General features: G+C 36.5%; 1 protein-coding gene and 1 non-coding gene across 3 annotated transcripts in view; both read left to right on the top strand.

The window, feature by feature from the left end:
• The window catches only part of ORC5 (origin recognition complex subunit 5), a 98,452-nt gene extending 88,249 nt beyond the window's left edge, over window positions 1–10,203 (top strand). The window contains exons 13-15 of one of the 2 annotated variants that reach the window (XM_090286741.1): window positions 946–1,058; window positions 1,504–1,559; window positions 9,428–9,478. In XM_090286741.1, the coding sequence (XP_090142867.1) occupies window positions 946–1,058; window positions 1,504–1,540 (150 nt within the window). In that variant the 3' untranslated portion in view covers window positions 1,541–1,559; window positions 9,428–9,478. Of the gene's footprint in view, window positions 1–945; window positions 1,059–1,503; window positions 1,560–9,427 lie in introns of both variants that reach the window. The other variant, XM_090286740.1, reaches the window with a different exon arrangement.
• LOC150001722 (U1 spliceosomal RNA) lies at window positions 6,648–6,818 on the top strand. The gene has a single exon (XR_016513276.1). It is a non-coding gene; the product is annotated as a U1 spliceosomal RNA (small nuclear RNA).
• Window positions 10,204–12,689: the final 2,486 nt, after the last annotated feature.

The following is a 12,689-nucleotide window of genomic DNA, read 5'->3' as shown; positions in this document are numbered from 1 at the left end:
TTCTTTTGGATTGGTTATTTTTATAATTCATTTTTATTATCCCTACTAATTTAGAAGTACACACTCCATTTCTGTTTTCTTAGTTGTTACTTTAAAAATTAATAATGTAAGTACATATTTATACTTAAATTACCAAAGTGGAAATTTAATGAATACTTTTATTTTTGTCTCAGATGCCACAGGACCTTAGAACATTTAAACTTTATTTTCTCCACTTGTGATTTATATATTACTGATATTGTGTATTTATCCTATTTTTAAACCCATGATACATTATTGTTATAATCTATACAGGCAAATTTATTTAGATTTACTATCATATTTACCAGTTTCTTCATTCTTCATTCCTTACATTTCAGACCTTCTAACTAAGATCACATTCACCTGGAGGTGCAGTTTATGCATTTCCTTGAGTAGGAATCTTGTGATAGCAAATCTTTGGTTGTTTTTAGTTTGAATTAATTCTCTGGTGTTTTCCTGATTACCTAATTGGTGATCAGTTTTTAAAGCAAGACTAAGCCCAGGTCTGAAGGATGTTATTTCTTATTGTTCATCTAACCTGCTATCCAACTTTGAAAAATGCCCACATTTACATTTTATCTGCTTGATATTCTGAGGTATTTGGGTAGAAACTCCATAAAATTCTTATGTAGAGAGAAGGAATGTGCTTTATATGTAGTTTTTAAGGTTAGCGGTCATATGAGTCATTAATGAAACAAAGCTGTCTCGTGGAATCCTTAAAGACTGTTAGTTTGATTAACTAGGACTTGAAGCGTATCTGCAAATTTGTGCATACAGATTTCAAAGTAGTAACATTCTTTGCAGATATTCTTGTGAATTTAGTAGTTATATATTTTTATCAAAGGAACTATAATGTTTTAGAAACAAGGACTTCATGTAATCTCATTGCAACATTTTCTTATAAAAATGCTTTCTTATGTTTAGATTACCTCTCTAGTGACCCTGCAGCTATTGACCCTGGTTGGCCATGATGACCAGCTTGATGGACCGAAATACAAATGCACGGTATCTCTAGATTTCATCAGAGCTATTGCTAGGTAAGCATAGAACATAAAACATAAAACATCTTGAATTGTGTAAATTATATACTAAATATAAAAATTAATATTCTTCCAAATGTAATGTTATTAGTCATTTAAGCAAGAAAAGATCATTTATTTAAGTGCCAAGAATGAACGTTTCACTATAGAAAGAACCTTCTCATCAAATTTTAAAATGACATAAAATTGGGAGAATTAGTTAATATGTTAGATGGCAAAAATCAAGATTCTGAACAACCTTAACAGAATGGAATAATGGTCCCATAGTAGCAAGGTAGGATTTAATGGACAGTTGACTACAAAAAATTCATATGTACTAAAACAAGGTGTGAAGAGACTTGGCTTAAGTTCTGAGTATTTGAGCTTACTATAAGGTTTTTAAAATTCTGGTGTCTCATTTAGGGATGTAATAGGTCTGTCTACTATGTGTTGCCATTGGCAGGTCAAATCTGTTTGCTGTGCTGTGCTTGGAGTTTTAAGAAGAGCATTGACAAACAGGTACATGCCGAGGAGGCATGAGGATGATGGTAGAATGAGGAACCATGTCACATTGCTGACTGAGGGATGAGGTGTGAGAAAAAAGCCTTAGGAAAGATATGGTAATCATCTCAAGTATTTCAGGATGATCATGTGCAAAATCGAAGAAACTAATTCTGAGTAATTGTATAGCATTAGAAGTTCTAGAAAAGAACTATCTCTGTAAAAATGAAAGCTGTGTAAACCTGTAATGAGTTTCCTCACAAAGAAGTGTATTTACTCTTTGGAAAATGTTCTAGCCATTTATATGAATAAATAATGTAATTTCATGGTTGCATCTGGATAACAACATGTTAGGATCTGTAGTAGAAGAGGTGATATGTATGTAGACTGATATGTGAAATAAGACAATCCATAAGATAATACTTACCTGCCTTTTTGAGTATGAAGGTTTTATTTTAATATCCTTTTAAAATTAATCATGAAATTATTTGCATTTATTTAAAAATTAATAACATATAGGCATGACACATTATTTATTCAGACTTAAAACAGTGCTTGACATTATGGATTTGCAGATCTCTAATTTGAAGTTCTGAGGTGTACAGGTTGACAGCCTCTACCCTGAAGCCTCTTCTGAATTAAAAGTTCTGTGATAATATGATTCGGGTATTTGAAATATTTCGATGGCGTGTAGACTAAAAACACAAATGATGGTTTTGAAATGTGTTGTTAATGATAAAACTGGACAAGTTTTTACACAGAAGAAATTGAGCAAAAAGATTTTTGGATGTATTCAAGATAGCCATAAGGCAGTAACTTTCTTTTTCCAAACAGTGATATTAATAACTCTACATCTAAGAGCTTCTATCAAAGGCATAACTTTTGAATGAAACATCTTTATTTCAAGGATTTTGTCATTGCCCTGAATATGTTGGGTTGTGCCCCAACATAATCATGAACAGGACAGAGGTTTGTGAATGACCAATATGGTGAATATATAGTAAACCAAACTGAATTGGGTATTACTTAATCCACAGCATCAGTGATATTAGACACATCCAGAGGAATGCACTTCCATTTATTTTGAATGTACTTTAAAAGGGAACAGGAATTATAGACCTAGAATTTTGCCTTGGCAACTCTGTAACCTGCTTTGTTACCTTTATTATCTTCTTCTTCCTCAGTTTACATGGGCAGAGTCCAAAGAGTAACTACCTCCTTCATCCCATATTGACCTCTTCCACTTCTTTTTCACTGATTTAATCTTCCATTTTTTCCCTTTCTCCCATATCCTTCTGTCTTTTCCCAACATTCTGCCTTAATGAAAACTTGATTCTTATCTGGGGTTATTACCTCTGCCTGGAGTCCTTTATAGTGGTAGCTACTTACTTCTCAAACCCCAGTCAGGGTTGCAGGCACCTTTGAGTGCCATCCTTTTTTGTTGTTGCCACTTGTTACTAATCCCAAGTTTTTGTAAAAATTCAGGGTTTTTTTGAGACTCATGCAATTGGCTCCATTTCCCTATTCTCCTGTGATTATCTTCCACCAACCTTGTAACCAATGTACTTCATGTATTGAAGACTGGAGCATATGGTTCACAGACCCCAACCTAGATTCTCGACTCTGTTCAAACTTCAAATCCTAACATCTGTATTCACGTTGTTCTGCATTCATCTGTTTCACAGAACAAATTAAAACCAGCAGTGGAGAATGTCTTCAGTTGCCTGCATTGGTGGTCATCTTTTCTTTCCTGTTTCAGTAGGGGCAGTGCTGCTTTCTATCTAAGTATTCTTCCACTTCTGCTTTGAGTTCCATTTTCTCCATTTCCCTAGAACAATTTTTATTCCTCTGGCTATTTGTCCACTCTGTGGCACCTAACACTGTTGCTCACTCTCTTTCTTAAAACTCTCTTCTCTTAAAGCCCACGATTTCAGTCTCTTGTTTTCCTCTTTATTCTTTGGCTGGTTTTCTAAGGTTCATTTGCTAGCTTCTCCAACTCACCTTTAAATGTAGCTGGTCCTTGAGGTTTGGCTGTCTTTTTTCATATACTTTTTTCCTAGTCAGTTTTAGCTATACCCATGACTTCAACAACACCTATTTAATAACTCCCTGAGTGTAAAGGCAAGATTTTTCTTATATATTCTTTATGTTATTGGATGTTTCCCAGCCACATCAATACATTTTCAAAACTGAACTCAGGAATTCTAACTTCTATTTCTGCCTGCCAACAAAAATGGAATGAACTTACGTTCCTCCAGTGTGTATTTCAGCAGTTTAGCACTGTAGCCTGCCATGTTGCATAGGCCTGAAACCTGGGGTTCTTAACATGGCTGTGTCTCACACCAATATCCAAGCACAAATTTCACCTATAGATCTCAAAATCATTCACTTTTATAATTGGTACTGTTATGCCTCTACACCAAGCCACCATCACCTCTTCTTTAGTAACCACCTAATTGATCGTCTGTCTACTTTTATCATCCCCTTATAATTTGGTGTCCACACTATAGCCAAAATGATCATGTAAAAATTTAATGTCACCCTCCTACTTAAAACTTTTCATGATTCTAAACTGGGATAAAAACAGAATCTTTGAAATAGCTGACAAGGCCCTGGTGATCTGGCCCCTGCCTTTGTGCCCTGCCACATCTGGCACACATGTCTTCTCTCCTAGGTATTTGTACTTGAACCTGTCTGGCTTTTTCAGTTCTTGATATTCACTGTTTTGATTCCCAATTTTGCATATATTTAGCACTTTCAACTCCTTCTCTCCTTTATCTAGCTAACTGCTGAAGAAGCCTCAAATATACCATGACAACTGTCATATCACCCCCCCCACACACACATACAGTTATACAGATCCCATTGTCATGTTCTGATACTTTTCATTGTTTTAATTAGTTAATAATTAGAATTCATCTTTGTTTCTCCAGTAAGTCCATAAAGCTCAAAACAGACTATTGATCTCCACTTCAAATCTAGCACAGTGCTTTAAACTTAGTATATGATAAATATATCAATATTGCAAATTTCCCAGTGATTAGTAGTAAAACTTCAGATGAAAGGGAACCATAGTGTGCTTGTCTTTTGCGGCAGCAAGAAGAAGGAAGCTAAAGAGACAAAGTCTCATTCCAAAGCAAAGCCTGGTGGTGGGACGAGATTCCAAGCATGGTTATCCCAAGGATAATTACCACAGAGGGGTAGGTAGGCCTAGTTCCAGACACCTGTGGCAGACAACCAACAATTAGGTCCAGAACACAACCTAAATGTCCAAAATAAGGGAATGGGTTAGTAATTTATTATAAATTATTATTTTAAAACCCACTATATAGTTATTAAATAACATACTTTTGAAGGATAAAAAAGGAGGTCAAATGGATAAAGATGAGTTTAAGTGGTAAAGGAGTTATTTATAAAGTTGTGTATACAAGGAAAACCTAAGGGTAGGGTGTAATTGTCAAAATTGTCAATTGCTGCCAAGAAGTAAAGCAGAGTCCATTCAGTTTAATGATGAAGTGGTCGTTTGTATCTCTATTCGAGACACTTTCAAGAATACAGTAGGGTGGAAGTCAGATTATAGTGTTTAAATAGTATTTCTAAGAAAGTTGAAGCAGCAAATAGAGAGAATGGCTTCATTTATTCAACATTTGTTGTGTTGCCCATTATAGTCACTATGCTAGGCTTTGGGAACATCTAGGCTTTGGGAACATAGCAACAAGTATAACAGATCTATATTCTATGCTCATGACCCTATATTTTAGAATGTTTTGCCATAAAGAAAGGATTATTACCTACAAAAGGTTGTGAGAGGGTCATTATTTTTTAAAGATTTGAGCATATTTAAATGCTGACAGGAAAGGACTGTTAGAGAAGGGGAGTTAATGATACAAGAGGTTAATTTAAATCACAAAGATCTTGAAATAGTGTGTAGCATGGGATTTAGAAAGAAGTAGCCTTGGATGAGGAGGAAGAATCCTTTTGTATTATAACAAGAGGAAAAGGTACAGACAGAGTTGAGTGTTGAGCCTTGGTAGCAAGAAGTTGAGGGAATTCTGATCTGATGACTTCTAATTTACCTGTAAAAGAAGGGGCAAAATTGAGACTAGGGACAGGAGTGGTAGCGATTGGAGAGGAATGCGGAGATTTGAAATAACTGCTGTGAGGAATAGAAGAAAGTTCTGACAAGGAAAGCAACTTGCTGGGACTGTTGAGGGCCCTGTTGAAGTTCCTCACCTTGAATTTACAGTGGCACCAATCTGTGAAACTTTGATGTTCTCCAACAGCATTCTGGAAATATGCTAGGTAGTGGGACAGCAAAAGGGTATAATTAAAATCACGTAAGATTGGGGTTTTGTCAGGTGAATTCAGCAAATGCTAGCAAGTGAAAACTTGAAGTGACAAACTGTAGAGTTTAAGCTAGGAAGGGAAGGAAGAGTGTAAAGCCAGTAGAGAGCTAATATTTCAGTGCTCAGCACGTGGATACTCAGTAAGTATTTGAAAATAAAGAGGTGTATGAACTGGTTATCTCAGGTTGTTTCACATAGCTTAATGGAAGAGATTGGGGTCGAGGGTAAAATGTACAAATTTATGTTTTTAGAGGTAGGACATTTTCTGAGTTTGACCATGGATCACAAGAGAGTTGAAAAGAGAAGGCCATTGAAGGTAAAAAAGACAAGTGTGCAGAGAAGTCACTAAGACTCGTAGATCTTGGGACAGAAAGGTTGTTTAAACTGGGTGCTGTGTTATTCAGTGAGTAAGAAATGGTGATAAAGGGAATAAGGATGGTGAATGAAATGGTCTGAGTCTCAGAGCAGAGCTTTTTTGCCCAAGGACACCAACCCCACCTGACAGGACTAGGAGAGAGACTAACTGCATTGGAAAGAGCTGAAGAGGGAGGAGCGTTGGTCCTTATGAGGAGGTGTTCATTGTCCAGTTAGCCCAGAAAAGAAGAACAAATTCTTAGAAGGGACAGAGGTCATAGAGAACTTTATTAACCAAGGAACAGTGGAAAGATTTGGACAGAGAAGCTGCAGGAGACTGGTTATAGAAAGGGAACACAGAATATAGAGGTAAAGTATGGGAAAAGACAGATGAGTGAGAAGCTTATTACTTACCTGGCAGGGGAGATACCATGATCACGAAGGTGGTTTTCCCAGGGCGAGGCTTATCCATTGCACTCCGGATGTGCTGACCCCTGCAATTTCCCCAAATGTGGGAAACTCGACTGCATAATTTGTGGTAGTGGGGGGAAAATAAATAAATAAATATTGTCCTTGGACTGTTTTTATGAGAAAGGTAGTTCTAAGTTTCCAATTTGTTTTTCCCCCATAGTCAGCAGAAAGACACAACAAGATAACTTAAGGTTACAGCTTTAAGTTGTACAGTTGCAAGTTGTCAGAAGAACCAAACTAAAAAAGAATTCAAACTCAAACTGCCCACTGAAGTAAAAGAAAATAAAATAGTGTCCCATAAGAAAGAAGTATTTTGCTCTGGCTGGTGTGGCTTAGTGGATTGAGCACCAGACTGCGAACCAGCCCATTTGATTCCCAGTCAGGGCACATGTCTGGGTTGCAGGCCAGGTCCCAACTTGGGGGTGCACAAGAAGCAACCACACAGTGATGTTTCTTACCCTCTCTTTCCCCCTCCCTTCCGCTCTCTCTAAAAATAAATAAATAAAATACTTAAAAAAATAAAAGGCAGAAAGAAGTATTTTGGTGTTATAAAAGAATCAACTAAGTGAAATAAAAGGATAAAGGCTTAATTATTTCCTTAGCTATATGCCATGTAATTAACTTGTATTAAAATATTCTAGATTCTGATTTAAGAATTATTCCTAGGCAAATTGCCACCAACACTGTTTGTGTTTATCCTATATCCTTCTAGATCTTTACTTTAGGAAATAATTCATTTGGGTTCTGTGAGAGAATCTCCTTGTAGTATATGAAAACTGTCCAAAATCTTAAAAATGTGTTAATATGAATTTAATATGCATCTGAAGCCATGAAAAAGTAGGGAAAGTACTTGCAAAGTACATGACTCCCTTTGTAGGTTAAAACTTTCCTTAAAGTGAATGGTTTGTCTCCAAGTCCTTAAAGCAAAAAAGTTTCTTTGGAATATGTTACGTAATTTTCGATGTTGCTCTTGTGGTTATTATATCAAATTCTGCAATGTCTTAGAATAGTATATGTGGGGACCGGCAACTCCTGCGGCGCACCTGAAGCCAAGCTGTATTGACTCCGTCTTTCCCTTGGACCCTTCAGCTGCGAAGAGAGGGGGGGTCTGCTGCATGGGCAACAGCAGACCCTCCATATCACCCTGCCCAGGCTCTGTAGCTTCAGCTTCACTGGAGAGGACACTCCAGCGTCATCGCAAGATGTCGATTCAACACGGGAGGAGACAGATACCGTGTCACTCCCGAGTCGGACTGCACAACCATTCTCGGCGGTGCAGATAGACACTTAAGAAGCTACGCCATCGTCTCTCGAGACGGATGGCTGCCGACGACGACGACGAAAAAGAGCCTCCTATGTTTGTTTTCTTCCAAGATCTTCTGAAAAAGATTTTTTTTCAACCACTATCATGATTTTTCTTTAACGATTTGTCAGTGGTACCTTGTTGATGGTAAATTTGGCAGGGGTGTGGGAGTGTTCTAGAGTTAAATGAAAGAAGAACACATAAAAATAAAATAGCTTTTATGATATGTAACTATACCTTTTGTGTTTTTAGGCCTGAGATTTTTTTTTTTTAATTTAGTACTTATTTTTAGTTGTTTTATTACTGCTAGTGATAATAGGATTGTTTTGGCAGTGTTTTTATGCATTTGGGAAGGTTAAGTATTCTTCAGATAGGCACAATTGTAATGAAATGAAGGTTATTTTTCAGTCTACCATTGGGTACCAAATTGCTATAGCATCTCATTTCAGCTATTTTTAAATGTGTTTTCATAAGTAGCATCTATAACTCCACATTCCAAATTTTTAAAATATTTCAGATGTCAGTCATTTGCTTAGAAACGTTTTTAGAAAGTATATTACAAAATGATAGACAAAAACGTTAATTGATGATGGTTTAAATAAATAAGAGCATGCAATTAGTGAATCTTTAAAAGGCTATTCTCACATGGATGATTATTTTTGCAGAATTGAATACTTTAAGGCTTTAATTTTATACTTATTGCTAGATCATTATATCTAATTATTTTGACCATTTATTCAAATAATAAACCTCCAAGTCTGAATATTTGTAGTGAAAAATGAGTTTAGAGAAAGGAAAGTAATTATATGTCTTTCTCCCCCTGCTATTTTATTCTGCCTGTTATCAGAGTACAAAAATATACATTCATATTGTCTGTTGTATTGTATTCTTGGATCATACAGATTTAGTTACAATACACATACAGGTCAGCCAGTGTTAAAAGACTGAAAAGAATGAAAACTACAAATGAGGACAGATGAGCTGTGCATTCTGTAATGATAAAACAGGTGTTTTGGAAGATAAACACTGTTCAAAAGCAAAGATTTAAATACTTTTGCATCTCTAATTACTTTATTCTGGTTATTAGACAAAAAGCAAATAGCTTTCAGATGAAATCTAAACTTTCCTTAGTGTAATTGAAATACAGAATGTTGAATAGTTCTAACTTTGTTTCCTTTTTTCAGAAAAACAAACTTTATTAGTGGGAAAATAAACTTTTTAAAGAAACACTTTTCCTAGTGACATTTTGGAAAATTGATGTCAGTCTTATCATGATGCTTTCGACAGCACTGTAGAATTATTTACCATCAGTTGTGAATTATTTTGCATATGCTTCCCAGAATCTTACATGCAGAGCTGAACCATCTGAGGGGGGCGTGAGGATGCTAACGTATTTCTGTTTTTGTTTATAGGACAGTGAACTTTGACATAATAAAATACTTGTATGATTTCTTGTGAAAACAAGCTTCAAAGCCATATGGACACTGTGACAATGACTAAGCCAAGCTGTGTTCATCCAACTACTTAGCTGGCCAGCGAGAGGAGTTCTTTGGCTCTATTGGATTTGTCCAGACAGGTGCTGGCCCAGCATGGAATCTGATGCAAATACTCTGATTGGTCTGGGTGGATGTGAGCAGAAGACTATTTACCAGGGACCCTGGAGTATTTGGAAGCAACGTGTTAATTATAAACAGCAGGGTTTGAGCACAATCTGTTCTACTCTTAATGATGTTATCTTAACACTGAAATAGCCTGAAACCCATTTACTTAGGACTGCATTTTGCTGTGAACTATCCCCTGTGCTTTGAAGGTGCCAGCAGCCCTTGTATATGAGCCCAGTCTTTTCACTTCCTCTCCACAGGAGCCTTTGCAGTTGCTTGCCAAAGCAGCTTTTCCTAAGGCCCCTGTTTTAAAAGATCATAGTTGCAAAAAGTAATAAATAAAGCTTTTTTTAATCCAAGCTTGTATATGCTAATTTTTCACTCTGCTTTTCTCAAAAGGCAAGGTAGTTCATCAAAAACAGGCCAACTTTCCATCTTTAGCCTACTTGATAACTATTGTGCTTATATGAGGTTCATCTGGTCATTCTTGCAAAGAAACTACCCAACCTAACTTTGTAATTCGCGTGATGGTTTTCTTTTTTAAATTATTGATCTTTATAGTTACACAATAAAAAATTTTCCTGTTATATCAGTGTGAACCTTGGGTCTGATTTTCCTGTCTGTTCATATTTTTAAAGAAGCTTTCTGTTAGCAATTGAATGCTTGGAAATTGTTTTGAGAAGACTTAAAGTGCTTAATTACAGAGCCTAGTTTAAATTTCAGTGACATTTTAGTCTTTCATTTCTTTCTTGAAGAAAAATTCTCACACTGGGCACTCCCAGATAGGAAGCGTTTTAAAAATGTGATTATATGATGCTTTCTGGTTCAAAGAAAACAAGTAGTTGTCTACTTGTATTTATTTAGAGGTAAGGAGTAAGGGGAGAAGACTGGAATTCCTTTTGTCTCCCATCATAGGACAGACAGCAAGGGAAGACTTTCTTGCCGAAAGGATGGCAACCACAATGAGTGATAGAGCACCCTCACCCTGAGTCAATTGTCCCACAGAAGATGGTAAAATTTTGTGTTTAGGGGGAAGCCAGCATCAGCCATGTGCATTGTAAATTCGGGTTTAGGTTTCCTGCACATAGAAATCCGTGTATCATTATAGTAGTGAGGAAAGAATAAAGGAATAAAATGGGGTCACTGTAGTCAAGCTGCTAAATTACTAAAATGAAGTAGGTTGAGGCAGAGGAAATGATTGTATCCTTGCTTTAACTAGCCTGGGAACTTAAACTTTTGAACTTTTCAGTTGTGCATCAATGCCTGTATATACATCCTATAGATAATCCTCTGAAGAACTTTAGGAAAGAATGTTTATGTGTCCAGACCACCTGACTCCTGTTATCCAGATCACCTAACATCCATTATCTGGATCAAGCTAAGAATGCAGGACTGATTGTTTTTCAAGAATGTACTCTTTACTATTAAGAACTCTCAATTTTTCTATTTTCTTTGGACCACTCTGGGTGTTACCTGGTCGTGCTTCCTATTTGCAAATCCTTAGATCCTTGAATAAAACTGCCATTTTTAGAAAAGTCAGATTCATTTACACTTGGTTGAGAATTTGGATAGATGATTCCAGGAAGAGCAATGCCACTTAGGGAAGCGTTCAACCCTCATAGTTTGCTATAAAGTGGTAGGTCTGCTGTGCAGCCTTTTTGAATAGGCTTGGACCAGTCTGCCTTTCAAGGGAAGAACTGTAGAATATCAAAGGGGAAGATACTGTCAAATAGGGAACTTGGGAGAAGGACAGAAAGGAGGCGGCAGTTTCTTGTGACTCCATGGTTTCTCACTTGTTGGCCACCTGTCCACTGCCTAGCACAGTGCCTATCCTGTATGCCCCACACTGAGCTATGCTGCAAAATACCTTGTAACCAGATTTGCTCTGCCCCTGACTGGGCCATCAATCAGAAATTTCTTGTTTTGTAATTTACTTTCTAATGACTTGCTAAGTGACTCACTAATTTGATTAATTTATTTAAATGAAGACTAAGAGCTTAATATGGATATTAGCATTTTACAAGGGTCATCAGCAAATGAATGCTGTAATTGAAAGGTATAAATCTCTACAGCAAGGAATAGAATGATGAGAATTATGCTGGTTGGTGGGCCAGATATTTTCATTAAAAAAATAAAGTTCTTAAATTATACTCAGCATCTATTATATTTAGCTAAAAGTGCTTTAGGTGGTAGAAGAAGGTTATCAAACTGTGGGTTTTCAGATTTTTAGTATGTGGCTAATCCCCCCATTTTTAAAACTTCTTCATTCAGTTACCATGACCCAGGTATACATAGTCAGGTGGAGACATTATTTCCTCTTCCCTCTTTCAAGGCAATTTCAATCCCTGAATTCATTGCTGAAGCAAATACTTTTCGATAACTCTAGAAGGGATTGTGAGCCAGCTAGCCTCTTCTCACTAAGCCCTAAAGTCAGAAAGGGGTCAAGTCCCTAGGGCAGTAGTTAAAGAGTTAGGGCTCTGGAGTGAGACTAGCTTGGATCAAATACTGGCTGTATCTCAATAGGCTGTGTAACTTAAGGCAAGTTATTGAATTTTTGTGCCTGTTTTCTCACCTGTACAGTGCAGAATAGAACTACCTTAAGTTGATTAGAGGATTAATTAATGATATATTTAAGGCAATAGTTCTCAACTAGGGGCAGTTTTGCACTCCAGGGAACAATTACAATTTCTGAAGACATTTTTGTCACAGCTAGGGGAGAACAGAGGCCTGGGATGCTACTAACCATCCTAAGTGCATATCCCACAACAGAATTATCTGGTCCAAAGAGTCAGTAGTGCCGGGGTTGAGAAACTGAATTAACTAAGGTACCTGTCACATATAAATGCTTAATAAATATTAGCTACTTTTATTATCATGAAATATTTATCAGTATTTGTGGCCTAGAAAGAAGGTAAGTGAACGTGGTAATGTTACAACTAAGAAGAGGGGAGATACTCTGACCTAACTGAACCAAGGAAAACTATTTCTTGTTTTAAATTTTGGAATTATTCAAATAGATACAATACCTTCTGTTTTTATTTTTACTTTTTTAAAGAATTTTACATTTTATTTT

The sequence above is a fragment of the Furipterus horrens genome, unplaced genomic scaffold (assembly GCF_987537825.1).
Source record: "Furipterus horrens unplaced genomic scaffold, mFurHor1.1.pri manual_scaffold_9, whole genome shotgun sequence".
Taxonomy (NCBI): Eukaryota; Metazoa; Chordata; class Mammalia; order Chiroptera; family Furipteridae; genus Furipterus; species Furipterus horrens.
Note: the sequence above shows the minus strand (reverse complement) of the source record. Positions and strands in the feature narration are given on the sequence as shown.